This window comes from Peromyscus californicus, unplaced genomic scaffold (genome assembly GCF_007827085.1).
Source record: "Peromyscus californicus insignis strain IS unplaced genomic scaffold, ASM782708v3 Scaffold_9__1_contigs__length_137607984, whole genome shotgun sequence".
NCBI classification, from domain to species: Eukaryota; Metazoa; Chordata; class Mammalia; order Rodentia; family Cricetidae; genus Peromyscus; species Peromyscus californicus.
Genome location: NW_026294617.1, coordinates 47,776,322 through 47,793,950, shown reverse-complemented (window position 1 = coordinate 47,793,950; position 17,629 = coordinate 47,776,322). Strand labels below are relative to the sequence as shown.

Sequence of the window (17,629 nt, the reverse complement as noted above, 5' to 3'; positions counted from 1 at the left end):
TGACATCAGATGTCTTCCTCAGTCATTTTCTACTTTATTTTTTTTCCCAGAGATTTTGTTTGCTTTTAATTTTGTAGGTCTGGGGATTGAACTGAGGGCCCTGTATTGAGCTCAGCAAGCGATCTACCACTGAACTACAGCATTGCCCTTTCGCCCTTCTTCTTGAGACTGTCCCCACTGAATCTGGAGCTCACTGATGGGGCTAGCCTGCCTGGCCAAGCTCCAGGGCTCCTCCTGGCCCTGCCTCCTCAGAGACAGGAGGATAGGAATGTGTTGCTGTATTTCTGTCATCCTGTCACCGAGGAGGCAGTTTTCGTGTGTAAGCGCTTAGTCAACTGAACCAGCAGCTTTCCGTAGCCCTGTGGGTCTCAACCTTCCTGATGCTGTGACTCTTTAATCCAGTACCTCATGCTGTAGTGACCCCCAACCATAAAATTATTGCTGCTTCATAACTGTAATTTTGCTGCTGTTACGAATCATAATGTAAATATCTGTGTTTTCCGGTGGTCTTAAGTGACCCCCATGAAAGGGCCGTTCAGCCCCCAAGATGTCAGATCTCACAGGTTGAGAACCACTGCTCTGGGTTCATCCTTTTTTCACTACATGGAAAAATTTGTTTTCTTCTTCCTTGTCTCTTCCCTTTCTTAGAGCTGTGACTACAGTCTTTAGTATCTTTTAATAACCTCTTGCTTTACCTTTGCTTCTTGCATTCTGTTTCTTAAATTTAGTTTTCTTCATATTAAAAGAGGTCTTTTAATAGTCAGGCGTGATTGTGCATGCTTTGAATTTCTGGAACTCTGGAGGTGAAGGCAGAGGTGAGGCAGATGCGGGTAGATCTCTGGGAGTTGAGTCCTAGTGTTTTTGAAAATATTCTTTGTATTTCATGTGAATACTCCAAAATTCACTTACAAAATAGGTACAATAAAACCCATCTCTCTCAACAAGGTGTGATGGTGAGTGTGAGATCTGTGTATATCCAAATGAGCTTTTCAAAGCATTCCCTGGATCAAAATGTTATGTATTACAATAATAGAAAACAGTAATTGATAGAAATGCCCTGAATTGTACATGGTCACACCTCTGGAGGGGAGCTAGGACAGGGCAACACTCAGGCTCCCACAGGGTCAGTACACTTAGTGGAACTTGATGCCATGCAGGCACAAAATCTAGCTTTTTGGCTTTGTTTTTATTTACAGTACTAACACAGGAAATCCAAAGCAATATATGTATAATCCAATGTAGGTATAATCCAATAATACAGAAAGGAAGAGAGAGATCTCCCAGGACCCCAAAGACAAGACCATTGACTTGGTGGCCATATCCTTGCAGATACCTTGCTCTGTATATGTGCACATAGAATTCTAGGTGTTTATCACTCTGTCCTTTCAAGGGAAGTATACATCATGTATATTGCTCCATATTTCAGTCAATGACATGAAGGAATTATGGGAAACAAAATTACAAGTAATGAGTGAAGATATCCTGTTGAATGATGGAGCCATAATTTCACTTCAAAGGTTTCCTAGTGATAGACTTTTAAATCATATTTTTCTGTATTATAAAGGACCCACACAGTTTTCTGATTAATTTTTGAGGATAAATTGGTAGCAGTGGTATTGCTTGAATTGGACATAGTCTAGAAATCCTGCTTAAAATGCATTCAAAAGACAAGCAAGACCAGCTTACTTATTGCAGCATCATAGCCAAGCTATGGGATCAGTTGGAGAGTCCAGTGATGGATTAGTGATAAAAACAGTGTGGTAATCTACAAGATGGAATATTATTCAGCTATAAAAGGTTAGAATCCTGGCATTTGAAGCAACATAGAGTAAAATGAGCCAAGAACAGAAAGACAGATATTTCTAGCTCTTAATTGTTTGTGGAATATTTTTAGCTTCCATCTTTCTTTTGACTATTATTTTTGAGTCACCTAGGTTGGCCTTGAACTTGTGATTTTTCTTGTCTCATCCTCCCAAGTAACTGGGATTACAACTATTTGAACTAAATGAGAGGTGTTGTTTGAAAATGATTCCTAGGTCTATTTTAACCTGGGTCTTGATGTGCCCCTCTGGGTGGTGGTTCATTTGTGTGTTGAATGCCAGGCAGCCTTAGGCCAGGCTGTCTACTTTTGATTGGAATTTTCTTTCTCCATTCTTTCTTCTTGACTAGATGACATCAACTGAAGTGTGTTGAAGTGGTGGACACTCACCCAGCCTTTGCTCCCTCCATCTTGTTGAACCTGTGCCTTCCATACTTCTGAGCTGCTGTGGATGGCCCCGGCTGGCTTGACTACTCTTCCCAATAGGATGTCACTGAGATCGCTCAAATGGAGCCTCCTGCTGCTGTCCCTGCTGAGCTTCCTGGTGATGTGGTACCTCAGTCTTCCCCACTACAATGTCATTGAGCGTGTGAACTGGATGTACTTTTATGAGTACGAGCCAATTTACAGACAAGACTTTCGCTTCACACTGCGGGAACATTCCAACTGCTCTCATCAGAACCCATTCCTGGTCATCCTGGTGACCTCGCGTCCCTCAGATGTGAAAGCCAGACAAGCAATTAGAGTTACTTGGGGTGAAAAAAAGTCCTGGTGGGGATATGAGGTTCTTACTTTTTTCTTATTAGGCCAGCAGGCTGAAAGGGAAGACAAAATGTTAGCGCTGTCTTTAGAAGATGAGCACCTTCTCTATGGCGATATTATACGGCAGGATTTTTTAGACACATACAATAACTTGACCTTGAAAACCATTATGGCTTTCAGGTGGGTGATTGAATTTTGCCCCAATGCCAGGTATGTCATGAAAACAGACACTGACGTTTTCATCAACACCGGCAATTTAGTCAAGTATCTTTTGAACCTAAACCACTCAGAGCAGTTTTTCACAGGTTATCCCCTAATTGATAACTACTCCTATAGAGGATTTTTCCAGAAAAACCATATTTCGTATCAGGAGTACCCTTTCAAGGTGTTTCCCCCCTACTGTAGTGGGCTGGGCTACATTATGTCCGGTGACCTAGTGCCAAGGATCTATGAAATGATGAGTCACGTGAAACCCATCAAGTTTGAAGATGTTTATGTGGGGATCTGTTTGAATTTGTTAAAAGTGGACATTCATATTCCGGAAGACACAAATCTTTTCTTTCTTTATAGAATCCACTTGGATGTGTGTCAGCTCAGACGGGTGATTGCAGCCCATGGCTTTTCTTCCAAGGAGATCATCACATTTTGGCAGGTTATGCTGAGGAACACTACATGCCATTACTAAGGCTGTACTTTGTACTTCTAGGGAAGGGAGGATGCTTTGGAGAGCGGGTCAGAATTCAGTGTGCTGGATTCCTAACTGAGACTCATAGAACATACCGAGTCTGGAGCTCCAAGGCATAAACTTACAAGTGATTTGTTTTCACAAAATTTAACTTGATCCTTTAAAAGTGATAGAGGGGTTCAACATACAGCAGACAAAGGGTTCTGCTGGTAAAGTCAAAGGAATAAACAGTCTGGATGACTCAGTTTATAGATTAGAATTTCGTAAGATTTCCCTGAAAGAAAAGCTAACTAACCCACAGCAACAAAACAGTATGGAGTTGTATTTATTAGATAGTCTAGTCACATAATGGTTCAGTGTGTATCTTAGGTGGTTGTTATTAAGATAGATAGATATATATACACATACACATATATTTGTTGTAGAAAGCTTTAAAGAAGTTATACTGAAGAAAATTTTATTTGTATTGTTTTCATTCACAAAATACTTGACAATGTGGTATTTCAGAGTTATCAAATAGTATTTAATGTTACTTCAATTTTCTAAGTGTTTAAAGGTTATGGTGGTTTCAGTATTATATAGTGAATCACCTTTCATATTTGAGTTTTGTTTTATTTTCCCCACTGATCAGTTTAACTTTGAAAGTCCCATTAATGTGACATCATAGCTTATTCCTGACTGTCAGTAATCTGTTGAACTTTTTGCATATTTTATTGTAGAAATATGGAGAATTAAAGCAAGAGAATTCGAGCTTTTGTACTGTTTTTAAAATGTAGTCAGTGTTCCTAGATGTCACTTCCTTTTTCCTCCGTAGAACCTGGGAATAATTCAGAACTCCAGGCCGCATTTCCTACAGGCACGAGAGGCTAAGACAGTATTAGACCTAACGGTGTTAGATGTTGTCATGTCAGTGGAAAGGGAAGGGGGAAGAGCCACGGTGCACTGTTCACTCACCCCGTGCGTGTTCTACCCGGTAATCAAGTTGTGAATAAAGAGTTAAAAACAAGAAAAGCCACTTCTGTTGTTGTTAGCTCACCACTGAATGTTGGAAGTGGAGTGGGATTTCAATTCCTGGGCTGGCATTTCCTTGTTGGACCTGTTACTACAGGAGGAAAGAGGACTCCTTGTCCCCAGCTTCCAGGATTCTGCAGCTTTCTCTTGGAGCTGATGAAGGTCAGGTAACTCTTTCTTACTAATTATCTGGTACTGAGAGTTCAAACCTTCCTCAGAGAACATAACCTTAAAAACTACAGTCAGCTTCTGTGGTGGTTGATTGATAATTCTGCGTGGAGACTGCTATGCTGTGTGGTTCCCTGTAGTGGGCCTGTGACCATCTCCCGGAGTCATCAGTCTGTGCCCCATGTCCACATAGGAGTGACTTTCATTAGGACTGATGGAGGAAGTGATTTTATTTATATGAATGTATTGATCAGTTTTGTAGATTATATTAAGGTTTGTGATGTTAAGAGATCAAAATTTTTTTAGGGAGAACTTTTTTTTTTTTTTTTTTTTTGGTTTTTCGAGACAGGGTTTCTCTGTGTAGCTTTGCACCTTTCCTGGAACTCGCTTTGGAGACCAGGCTGGCCTCTAACTCACAGAGATCCGCCTGGCTCTGCCTCCCAAGTGCTGGGATTAAAGGCGTGCGCCACCACCGCCCAGCCGGGAGAACTTTTAAAATAAAATAATGTGTTCTGCAATCTAAGTTTCAGAAAAGCCAGACCCAGAGTTGAGATGATTGTTCCTTCCAAACTAAAGATTTTTTTCCCCTCAAGATCTGTAAAATGATTATGAAAAATGATTGAACCTATTACACTTATTTTTATTTATTTATTTATTATGTATACAGTGTTTTACCCTCACGTATATCTGTATGCCAGAAGAGGGCACCAGATCTCATTAAAGATGGTTGTGAGCCACCATGTGGTTGCTGGGAATTGAACTCAGGACCCCTGGAAGAGCAGTCAGTGCTCTTAACTTCTGATCTTAACCTCTGAGCCATTTCTCCAGGGCCCCTACACTTATTTTGACTGCATGTTTCATAACCTTAAGCTTTTTGCCTGGTAAATATTAGTTGTAGTATTAGAACCACCACCTCTGGGTTGGTGAGCTGGCTCCACGGGTAATAAAGATGCTGGCCATTGAGCCTGATGACCTTATTTGATCCCTGGGACCCACATGCTGAAGGGAGAGAACTGATTCCAGCGAGTTGTTTATTGACCCTCCCATTGTACCATGGCACACACATTCCCTCTCACGCCCTCAATAAATAGATGAATGTTTATCAACTTAAAAAGACCACAGCCTCTGCCTGTTAGCTAAACCAACAGTTCCTAAACCCTTGGCCATAGCAAAGCTTAATGCTGGAGCCTGTCATTTGGCCGGGTCTGTCTAGGCTGTAGCAACCCTACCGTTCATGCTTCTGTCCACACCTGCTTTTCTGTCCACTCTGCTTCTCTTCCGGCACCGAGCCTGGGACTCCTGGCTCCTGGTAAGTTTGTGTGTGATTATGCTGCCGTAACCCCCCAAGTCTCAGAAGACCCCCAAGTATATGAAGACCACTATGTGTTCTTTAAGCTCACATTGCTTGCCGGTGGTTGCCTAGTACCCTGCACCAAGTGTCTCCTCCTACCAGGGCACAGATTCACGGGCAGTGTCCATCTAGAACACACCATTCTTACAGAGAGAAGGGAAAAAACACTGGTGGAAACTGTAAGCTGGGGCTCAGTAAAGAAACCACCATCAAGGCAGCTCCAGGGTTAGGAGGAAGGTTTTTATCATGGAAAAGAGAGAATACCAAGAGCCATCTGGGGGAGACTGCCATGGCTGCCTCTCGGGGAAGAGGCAGGAAGAGGAGCAGACTGGGTTTCTGTTTGCCAGGAAAAGCCATTACTTTTTTTAAAAATCAGCTTTCACAGTCCTCCAGCCTCCAGAGAGGGCCTCTAGTTCTCTGTGACCTCAAGCAAGCCCCCCGACAGATCAGAGCCCCACGCTAGTTCCCAGGCTGTCCCACCACCCTGCCCTCCTCCCTCCGCAACATAACCATCATAACCTGCAGGCCGCTGCCACCAGTTTGGCTGTCTTCTCTGCTCCTGTACCCCTGGCAGCTGCCGTCTCCCCCAGATGGCTTTTGGTATTCTCTCTTATCCACGATAAAAACCTTCCTCCTAACCATGGAGCTGCCTCCATGGTGGTTTCTTTACTGGTCCCCTCGCTTATACTCGTGACTGCTGCCCTTTATCATTTATTGGTTCTGATGAACAGAGCAAGCACATTTTTTATTTCAGTTATTTATTTCTGTGCTTATTGTGTTTTATATTCTAACATTTAAAGTTTGTTTGCTTGAGGCAGGGTCTCTCTATTTAACCCTGGCCGGCCTGGACCTTCCTCTGTAGACCAGCCTGGCTTCGAACTCACAGAGATTCACCTGCCTCTGCCTCCTTAGTGCTGGGATTAAAGGTGTGCACCACTACAGCCAGCTTACAATGTTTTAATATTTACTATTCCATCTTTCTGCTGATACCCTGTTTTCTCATTAGAACCATAGTTTCTTGTAACTCTCAACAACATTTACAGCTATTCTAAGGCCTCCAAAGTGCACCTTGTGGGCTGAGAGGAATTGGTTGCTACTGACTACTGTTTTTCTCGACTCTTACATTTCCTTGCTTCCTTCCATGTGGTAATTTATGAATGGGAGCTAGGCTTGAACAGTGGGAGTGATGTCATAAACAGGCAACTACCCTGGATTGTTTTCTTCCTCTGAGTAGTGCTGAGTTTCAAGTTCTAGGCAGTAGCTTAGTCATTCACTGAACTTGGGTTGTTTGTTGGCTTGTTTTGCTTTTTTGTTTTTTGTAGAGGAGAGTTTTGAGGATTACTTAAGCCAGTCAGTGAGAGCCTAAGAGACTTCCCATGCTCCTAATTGTCGGCTCAGTTTTCCAGCTCTGTCTCGCTTGTAGCGCTTATCAGCAGTTCGTTTTAAGCTCGTGTAGACTAAGTCTGTAGTGGGTCTTAGCCCAGAGTGTGGTTTTTACTTCTGAAGCATGGTATCTCGGTGTTAGCAATGTTTTAATGAGGTTTCTCCATTCATGTGGTCGGAACTTGATAATCCTTAGCAATGCGTAACCTCTGTATTTCTCTTCTGCTCTCACCTCTGCAGCAGGCACTTCAGTTAAGTCTTCTATTGTTTCCCCTCAACCCCAACCCTGAGTAGTAAAGCCCTCAGCTGAAGACTCAGGAGGGACCTTAGTGAACTTTTGAACCCCTCCTCCATCTCTGCAGATTCTAATCTCCTTGCTTGCCCCGATCTACATGTCTGCAATTGCATCCTCTCCACGTGGACTCCAGCCTGCTGCCCCGAACTGTGATGATCATGGGACAGCTTGTGAGCCCGCCCTTCCACCCAGGATTGCTGCCTTGGACTTCCTGCAAACAGATGCCCCGTGTGTTTTGCCTGATTTCCCAGTTGCTTATGGAGCTCACCTTAGTGAGTGACCAGCAAGTCCATCAGAGTTGGGCGAGGAAACTTCTCCCATGTGTTCTAACCAAGTGACAACGATACCGTAGCATAGTTTTCAATTCTGTTAGAAAAATCCTCCCTGGAGAAAGTGGTAGGCCAGAATTGGGGGTGCAGTTTTCACTGTGTACTGTCTATTACTAATACTGAGAAAATTTGCTAGGCAGCCGATTTGCCTTGAGTTTATGATTCTTTGCGCCCAATTTCTTGAGTGCTAAGATTACAAGTGTGAACTCCTGTGTCTGGCTCATGATGTCTTTAATGAAAAAGAAGAAAACAATCAAAGGCTACATTCCTATGCTTTCTATACTCAATTTGTAATACTCAAGTCTAAATTCAGCAATCCAGTGGCTGAGATTTATTTAGATGCCAGGTTCTGTTCATGTTGAGCATTTAATCTTCAGAATCCTTACAAATAGCATCACATGTACATGTACACACACCAAACTCCACAGTGCTCCTGTGCATCTTGTGAAAATCTTTGCAGATGGATATTCAGCTCTGAAACTTTCTAGGCTACGGTATGCCATGCTGCCCAATCTACATGTATCTGTAATTCATCTAACACTACCTAATATTGGTTATTAGATGAAGCTGTGTTAAGAATAAGTACTTACATTGCATACATTTGTATGCATTTAAAAACTTGCTTCTGGGCGCTGGAGAGATGGCTCAGTGGTTAAGAGCACGGGCAGCTCTTCCAGAGGTCCTGAGTTCAATTCCCAGCAACCACATGGTGGCTCACAACCATCTGTAATGAGATCTGGCGCCCTCTTCTGGCCTGCAGGCAGAACAGTGTGTACACAATAATGCTTCTGTTATGTTTAGGTGTCCTCCACCCATGGAGTGATTTTCTGCTATTTCAGTAGAACCCCAAGCCAGCAAAACCCCAAACCATGTATTTTCCAAACAGACATTAGGACAGAAAATGAGTTTAGTCCAAGGAAAAGAATAGTAGGTGCACACAGTTTAATAGCTTTAATGTGTTTACTTTTTCTCTTTTAGCCGTTCACTTTGTATACAACATAGAATTAGTGATTGCATGAAGACAGCAATCTCTACAATGCCAGCTGTGCCTAGCACACCAAAGGGACCAATGACACGCCATGCATCTTGAGTGACGACATTGCCACCTGCTCTGAGCTCCACCCAACCCCCTGCAGCCTCGTTTCTCACGTCTCAGAGACAAGTGTAAACCCTAGAAATGAAGAGGTCTAAGTAGCTCCAGGCGCACCAAGGTTTCAGCAAGGTTTTGATGTACAGATGGATTTTAGGGACTAACTTCAGAAAGCCTAGTTGATCCAGCTCTCATACTGACCCGTGAGTTCATCATTAAACATAATGTCAAGAGTTTTTAAACATGGCTGTTACATTATGGATCTTGGTACCTTCTGATAAACAACCCCTTCTGATGTTTCACGTAGCAAGGAAATGCTGCCAATGCAAATAATTTCATGATGTCAGATGGATATAAAGAACAGCTCATACAAAGCCAGCATTTCCAGAGTCTGCACAGGACAGGCTCAGAACTGCTGAGCTGTGGTACCACTCACAGAAACTACTACTCAGTTAATACAGTGTTCCCTTCCCTCTCTCTTCCTCCTTTCTTTATTAAAAACTGGGCCCCACCTACGGTCTTAATCTTAGGAGAAATTGGTGCAGTTTCTTCTGCAGGTGCTCATGATTAAAAACAAAACCATCCAAAGCTGACTTCATACTACAGTGAGATGCTGTTTCTTATCAGTCTGCTCTGCATAGGGAAAGTACTGTAACTCAGCGGCTCAGATAGCTTAGGGAAAGGATGGGGCTGGCATACGTTCAAAGTGATTACTTCTTTGGTTAAAAAAAGTCTGATTTTTTTTTGTCTCCCCCATACAGATTTTGCTATTCTTGTTCAAGATACTAAACTTAAAATCATGTTTAGAACTTGGAATGTGTAATGCTAAGAGACCATTTATGTTGTTATTGTTTAAAAATCTGGCATTTAGTGTTTGTTTGCATTTGAAGTTAAGAAGTAATTGTACTCCTGAAATATGCTAGCTTTCCAAATCACAAATTCGCAATCTATGTAGTCAGGAAGACTGATGATAAACACTCTCAGTTCTCTTTTGGGGCATGAGGTCATTACAGTTTATAGTCTCTTGGGGACCAAAATAGAAAAAGCACATGGCACAGTGTTCTCATTCTCTCTGCAGGACAGGCAGCCTGGCTTCTACCATACCACTCCTGAGGCCACCTACCACTGTCCCTCACGGGTCCGAGGACTAGTCAGCCATGTTCTCTTACCTTCTGTGGTAAGGCAGTTCAGATGCTAAGTGTGATGTCATGCGTTATCACAGAGTATTTCTATTCTAGACAACCCATAGTCTAAATGGTGTTCATATAGAAACAGAGGTAGGACACTAGTCAAGGAACCTGGGGAGGGACGGCGCTCAACACAACCAGACAGTAAACACGTAGAAGTCAGTTCTCAGAAATGTGGATTATCAGACTTGAACCAAACGCAGGTTCTGTTGTCCTCCATGGGATAGTCTTGCCCCTCCTCCTGGTCCCTGTATGCTCCACATCCTAACTTTCCCCTCCGCCCTTAGGGGGACATAGGCAAGAAAGTCCCAATCTCTATCATAAAGCCACAGTTTTAAAATAATGTGGTAAGAGTTAAGCATTTAGGAGCTCTGAAACAGTTATGGCATTTTTTCAACTTTCTGAATGTGTGTCTTAAGATAAAAGGATCCAGATGAAAAACACAGAGACTGGGAGCCCGTAGGAGAGTATTGTATTCTTTCTGTTTTGTTTTCTTTTTTTCTATACAGGGTTTCTCTGTGTAGACCTGGTTGCCCTGGAACTCACTCTGTAGACCAGGCTGACCTCGAACTTACAGAGATCTGCCTGCCTCTGCCGCCCAAGTACTGGGATCAAAGGTGTGTGCCACCACTGCCCGAGTATTATGTTCTTGCTTAATGTCCCAGGGTTTAGGTTCTCCCACGTGATAGAATTCTTTGCATTGTTCTAATCAGTCCCTATTTCTCCTTACATAGGTTGAGGCACATTTAAAATTTACATGGGATATCATCTTCCCAATTTAAAGATGTCTAATGCATGGTTTCTATTGGGCTAATTTTTTTTTTTTTTTGGTTTTTTGAGACAGGGTTTCTCTGTGTAGCTTTGCGCCTTTCCTGGGACTCACTTGGTAGTCCAGGCTGGCCTTGAACTCGCAGAGATCCGCCTGGCTCTGCCTCCCAAGTGCTGGGATTAAAGGCGTGTGCCACCACTGCCCGGCCCTATTGGGCTAATTAAAAATTATGAGAACAGTGTAACTTTGTATTACATGAAGAATGCCAAATTGTGCCCCCCCCCCATTTATTTCTGTGAAACTAGGTGTTATGGACCAGGTAGTCACTGTTTTCCCTGGTGACAACTGGCATCTGGAGATTACCAACATGTTCAAACTATTTCATCTGTTAGGATTTTTAAAAGTATAAAAAGGGACATTACTTTGAAAATGTGAATCTAAGAAAAACCACATCCAGGGTTTGGATAGGAATAGAACAAGATGGTGACGTGCTTAGGGTAGCCCTGAGTGAGACCACATCTACCAAATTCCACTGGGACACAAGGGAGTTGGGACTCTGTTTACACTTTTCACTGTTGGAAAACCAGGCTTCATTTCTAAAGTATCAGCTGATGTCTTCAAGAACAGCACCTCCTGCCTCCGCCATGCTTCGTACAGGAGCCAAGTCACTACCCCAAACCGCAGGTGCACAGGCATCTCGAACCCACAGCTGAGATGAGTCGCTTTCAGTTTCTCTGAACTCACCCCCTCCCCCCCCCCACCGCTCCACTCCTGGACCATGGCTTCTCCCTTTGCTTCTCCATGAACACACTTTAAATTATGAAAGAGCTCATTAAATTGCCCTAAGGATGCATGCTCTCCCATTTAACATCTGGATTGTCTGTAGAGTGTTGAGAGAATGTGTGGCTGATATAGTTCCTCACGGGCTGAGACACCTAGAGGATCGGGTAGGTTTGCCTGCTCCTCCTGCAACATGCCTATGATGGTTTGTCAAAATGAATAGCACATATTCTTCTCAATGATTGTAACTCAGATGGTACATACGATGTGTAGTTATTACCAAATGTATAAAATGATTGTAACACCTGGCTTACCCGTATGCAGCTTAGCAGTGGTAAACCAAAAAAAAATCATGGGCAAAGCCCAAGAATTACTAAGAATCTGCAAAAGCTTACGTATTAGGGAGCATTTAGAAACGTACCTATAGGCACCACCTTACCAGCTGACCCTTGCCCTTTACGGTCTGCACCCTAGCCAAAGGGATGCAGTTTTCAGTTTTAGTTTTTACTATTTTATATTATGTAGGTGGCATATCCCTAAAAACGTTGGATACAATTTTAAATTAGTGACTTTGCCCCAGATTTACTGTGCTCTGTTTCACCCATTGTTTTGGGATCACCTGTCACAGCTTCCCAAGCATATTGACCCGGCTGAGGATAATGGCTAGGGAAATATGGCCAAGCCTTATACGTTGTCAGACTTAATGGCGTGTGTGTGTGTAATGTGAAAAATAGGGTATGAATTTCAGGATGTATAAGCTCTACATTTGCAAATTATTCCACAGAATCTGGAGTGAACAGAGGAACGATAGTAATATGTGTTAATATTAACAGTTGACATTTCTATTATACATTTTTAAAAATAGTTAAAATATCAAAAGTGATTAAAATCAGGTATGTATTTTTTCCTGTTATATTCCCCCCCCCCCTTTTTTTAACTGTCAATGATGAGACAAGAATATTTGGGTTTAATCTGGAAATCAAAGACAGCTGCAGAGAAACAACGGAAGGTTGTGGTATCGTGGCTGAGAACCACCCTGCATGGCAAAGCCCTTGCTCCCACTCCCAGGCGGGAGACCGTAGCTCTAGCGTAAGTATAGTGAAGTGTGAGGGCTTCCTCTGTCAAAGGAGACTCTTGGGGGGCGTATTAAACCATAGTGTTCCAGCCCTGCTTCTAGCCAGCCTTGCAGGTGAAAGGCTCAGGGCTTCAGACTTCCGAACTGTACCGTCACCAATTCCAAAGTGGAATTAGGAGTCCATTGAAATGTCACGAGGGGTTACTCAGAATTCTCTGTGTTCAAGTTACTCTGGAAAACAAGAAGCTCGCAGACACGGTATTGGGACTCTATATGCATTTTCTCCCCTCCTGTATGACATTTAGTCATGAGTTTATTCTGGACTACAAACTATGGTTCCCCGACTCCTGTGACAGTGAAACCATGTATTTAGAAAAACGTCTTTAGAATGTGTTTTCTCTTGTGTTGAGGGCCATTAGATTCCTCTGTTCCTGCAAGGTGCATCCAACTAGCCCAAAGGCCTACATACAAAGGATTTAGCCAGAGGCAGCTCTCAGTTCACAGCCCACCACGGGGCTTCTGACTGGTGTCTTTGCCAGAACTAAATCAGGAGTGCTGCTGTGACAGACGAAGGCATTCTGGGAGACTGCTCTAGGAAGATCTGTGTAATGATGGTGGGAAAACGGTTTCTGAAATCAAGAAGAGGAGGAGGAGAAAAAACAGACATACAGGAAAACCAAATATACCTGGTAAAGAGGTCACTCCTTTGGTGAACCTTCCTGCATTTCCAGATACCCCAGTCAACGGCAGAACCAGTCCCCTGGGGCCACTTCAGAGAGGGTCAAAACGGCAACACGAGCACTCTCGTGTGAGCTAGCACTCTCATGTGAGCATTTGCACTTGTGCGAAATATCCGCATCACTACACTTGCGTGACACAAAGCGTGCTTGAGTTTTCTAGCCTGGGGAAGCTCTATACTGGAACCTTCTCTTGGTAATGTCCCTCCGGTCCACAGCAAGGAACAGGGAACACTGGCCACGGGGAATGAGTACATGGAGTCACGTGGTACAGCAGTGATCTAGATTGGCTGGGGCAAGTTGGTCACACTAAAAAAAATACATGTCTTGGGAACAAGCTTTGGATTGTTCTAGGTTAGTATAGTTTATTTTTATGATTAACTGCAAATGCAGTGAATTCTTAAAAAACCCTTCCCTGCCCTCCCACCCCTACCCCACTGAAGAGTACAAAGTGCTGGGGGAGGAGCCGAGCAAGGGAGGAGCCGAGCAGGGGCTGATGGGGGCTGGGATTGGCATCAGCTGTACTTCTAAAACACTGTAAAACCCTCCCCAGATTTGGCACTGTGGGGACTATTGGCAATTGGAACTCAGGCTAGGTAGGGAGTCTGGACAGCCTTGGGGACGGTCCCAAAGCCTTGGCAGTGCTGTTTACGGAAGCTTCACGTGGACTCCCTCCAGTCCAGTTCTCTGGAAGCTGGACTCGCCCTTCCAGAGCCGCCAGAGGAGGCGGGTGGCTGGTGTGCCCAGCCACATCCAAGGCAGACTCCCTACAGCCGGACACAGGTGAGGACAGGAGCATTCCAGGAGGACATGGGGAAGGGGATGGTACTCTGGTTTAATGTGTGACTACTCATCAAACTGCTACTATTTTGTCTAGAATTTCTATCTTTAAAGATAGTCTACAAGCCATGGGGGAGGGGGAAGAGGCAAGAAAGGAGTATGATATATATGTATATGTACATATACATATATATATATTCTATTTGGTTACAGTTAGAAATAAGTTACTTCTCCAAAGCAAAATTTACAAGGTGTCCATAAACCTCAGTTAGAAGATTTTGTGACTAGCGCAGGCAGTTAAGAAACCCCACTTGCTCAAGGAATAACCAAAGGGCTAATTTGGTGTCTTTCCTTTTTTTCTTCACCAAAACATCATTTCATTATTTGTTCTTTATAATAAAAATGTTTCTCAAATTATTATTTTTTCCTCTTGTTTATACACTTTTGCATTAAGCAAATACAAAAAAGAGAAGTTGACTATATGGACTGTCAAATCTGGACCCTTAGAAGAAGGGTTGTGGGAACTCTAAGAACATCCTAAATCCACAAGTGTATCTCCATCACTGATTGAACCCACATCTGTCTCCTCTGTTCCCCTCCCACTTGACCCATAATACAGACCCATGTGTCCATGTCTCTCCACAGGCCAGTGCTTCTGTCTAACACAACAGAATGTGTTCTGTACTAAACCATTCTGAAAAGCAGTAACTAAGACCCTAATTCCATGTCGAAAACACAGGGTACGAAAGTAAGCAAATTTCCTGGGAAACCATTATTCTCGACGCAGTCAAAGAAAAGCAAGTTCCTGGAGGAGTCGAAGACAGTTTGCAGTCCTCAGAGTCCAAGATAATCTTTTGTTCTCCACACTGGGCTTTGGGCAAGCTCTGCAGCTGAAGGACAGAGGGCTGGACAAGGCGGGGGGGGGGGGGGGGGGGGGGGGGGAGGGCTAAGAAGCGGGCCTTGAGAGGCCATGCTGACAAACACCCACTCTGAGAAAGAACGAAAGAAGGCAGGCTCTGGGTGTGGGTCTGCAATGAAAATCTTGATTGTTTGGGGCTGGTTCAATCAGTCAAAAAGGACAACCTAGTATGTTCTGTAAATTAACTTATAAAGTACAGAGACTGGAAAAACCCCACGGCTTTGGTGTTAGGAAGGGGAGAGCAGCAATCCAGGCCCCCAAGTAACTGTGCTGCTTATCTCTCAGGGTTCTTGCTTGAATTCCCAGGCAGCTCTGCGGCCAGTGCACACAGGTTCCCCCAGGAGTCAGTCTACTATTTCCCTCCAGGTTACAGCAGGCAGTTTGTGTTTGCCTGGGGAATGCTACCGGGTATGGACAGAGATTTGCAACCAAAGATGAAAGACCTTTCTCTTGGCCAGGAAGCATGTCTCGGTGGTTTGTCACCAATTTGTGGTGGCTGGGAACAGCACTCTTGGGTGATCCTAGGCTGCTGTTTCTCCCAACACTGTTTGAAAGACGTGAAAGCTGCTAAGATGGGCTGGGGAAGGCTGTGTAGAAGGCAGTAGCTGGTGAGCATGAGGTGGTGGTGACCTCCCTCACTGAGACAGACAGCGAGTCTCATCCCAGCCTCATTCCTCCTTGGAGATGGAAAGTTGTCCTGTACTGTGCTGTGCTTCCCACCCGCTTCATCCCCTTTCTGAGGGTTGTTGGTGAGACAAAAACTCATGGTGAAGTCAGCGGCTACCCTTGATGCATTTCATTGTAAGGTGTAAGCAAATGGTAAAGTTGTGCTCCATGAGGAGAGGCATAGGGCTGGATAACTGCATCCTGAATCTGCTACACTAAGGAAGGGGAAGGGGTGCTGTCTGGTGTGCAGGAAGCTGCCACCAACTCTCTGTCTTCTCTGCATCCCTCAGTCTCCAAGAGCAGGCAACAAATAAAGTGTTGCAAGTCTCCTTTGCAGGCTGCTGGAGTACCGAAGGTGCACGCTCAGAAGCTGCTGGACCGAGGGCACCACCAGCACATCATCAGATGATGCTGGCATGTTGCCTGCAGTTACAGGCCTGCCCTGCCCCAGGTTCTCGAGAGGACACCAAGGAGGCTGTCTGAAGGACCACAGAAGAGATCATGAAAAGAACAGGAAGGAGAATACATGGCCTGTCTTCCTTTTGCCTCATATGTGGGATTGATAGCTACCTATGGATGCATTTCAAACACTGACTAAGGGCTGGGGAACACAAACTCTTTCCAGCCCCTCAACAGTGTCAGCCAGGGAACCCTCTGCTCATCACTTGATAGGGATTCGAGGTCACCAGGGAAGGGGTTCTGTGTTGGGGCACATGATCCTAATTATAATTCCCACACCTTTTATTACATTAAGAGAACAGTATGTTGAGAGTCCTCTAGTCTGGGGCAGCTGAGACCCTGCAGGACTCACTGCTCTTCTGTTTTGCTACTATTCCTGAACTTCACCACCATGACTGTAATATTGTCAGGGCAGCCTCTGTAGAAGGACTGCAGGACGATGCTCTTGGCCCCGAAGTGAGGTTCATCCAAGCGCTCCTTGATGAATCGCACTGCTTCTTCATTGCTAAAAGCATCCCACAGACCGTCTGATGCCAAGATCATGAACTCGGGCTGCAGCTTGTCCAGGTCAAACGTCAGGATATCTGGGTCTGGGATGACCACATTGAGATTTTTCAGTGGGTAATCTCCCAGGGATCGAGACATGGCTAGGATGCCCTGGACCCTCCAGGAGCCATTGAAACTGATGAATCCACCTGGAAAGACAGCGAGGGAGCCTGTTAGCTTGTGCGGCTGATATCTCTCACACTTGGTACAGTCCAGGTGTGTGCACCATAAGCTGGTCCGCTACATGTGAGCGGGCCACAGGTGGTACCCCCCTACACGTTTTCACTGCCAAAGCCAACAGCATCTTGCTGCAGGGCCTGGGATGGAACTTCATGCTCTCATCCTGGGCACTGCTACTGCTGGCAGGAACGTTTAGGGTAGAGTATGGGTGAAGACAGAGCATCAGTTTTAACGACACAGTGTGGCAGCTCGGCGACTGACAGCATGGGGACTTGAGGGTGGCGAAGAAGTAAGCGGACAGGCAGGGAGACATCCCTGAAGCAGCCACTTAGTGAGATCACTCGGGTGTACTGATGTGGGTCCCATCAGAACAGGGATTAAGGAAAAACCCATTTGAGGCATATTTAGTGATCCTGAATGAGAGATCCTCCCTTCTTGCTGCTTTATCTTCCTAGCTGCTACATGTGTATAATGTCCATCTCATTGTCTAGTGAGAAGTTATTCCACACACATCTGGAAGCATGCTGCCCGACGGAATTCACTCAGTGTTTCCCAGTCTCCCGCACCCTTGCTTTTTTTCTTTGAGAGGGGACTAAAGTCTCTTAAGAGTCCACAGCAGCCTTGAACTCACTATATGG

At 44.4% G+C, this 17,629-nt stretch overlaps 2 protein-coding genes across 4 annotated transcripts in view; one reads left to right on the top strand and one right to left on the bottom strand.

Annotated features, from left to right (window-relative positions):
- The window catches only part of B3galnt1 (beta-1,3-N-acetylgalactosaminyltransferase 1 (globoside blood group)), a 29,698-nt gene extending 25,682 nt beyond the window's left edge, over positions 1 to 4,016 (top strand). For all 3 annotated transcript variants that reach the window (XM_052731967.1, XM_052731968.1, XM_052731966.1), the window contains one exon: positions 2,170 to 4,016. In XM_052731967.1, coding sequence (XP_052587927.1) covers positions 2,271 to 3,266 — 996 coding nt within the window. In that variant the 5' untranslated portion in view covers positions 2,170 to 2,270 and the 3' untranslated portion in view covers positions 3,267 to 4,016. The remainder of the gene's footprint in view (positions 1 to 2,169) is intronic.
- A 4,714-nt stretch (positions 4,017 to 8,730) lies between these two features.
- Ppm1l (protein phosphatase, Mg2+/Mn2+ dependent 1L) overlaps positions 8,731 to 17,629 on the bottom strand; it is a 297,332-nt gene continuing 288,433 nt past the window's right edge. Inside the window, exon 4 of the mRNA XM_052731965.1 lies at positions 8,731 to 16,960. Coding sequence (XP_052587925.1) covers positions 16,614 to 16,960 — 347 coding nt within the window. The 3' untranslated portion in view covers positions 8,731 to 16,613. The remainder of the gene's footprint in view (positions 16,961 to 17,629) is intronic.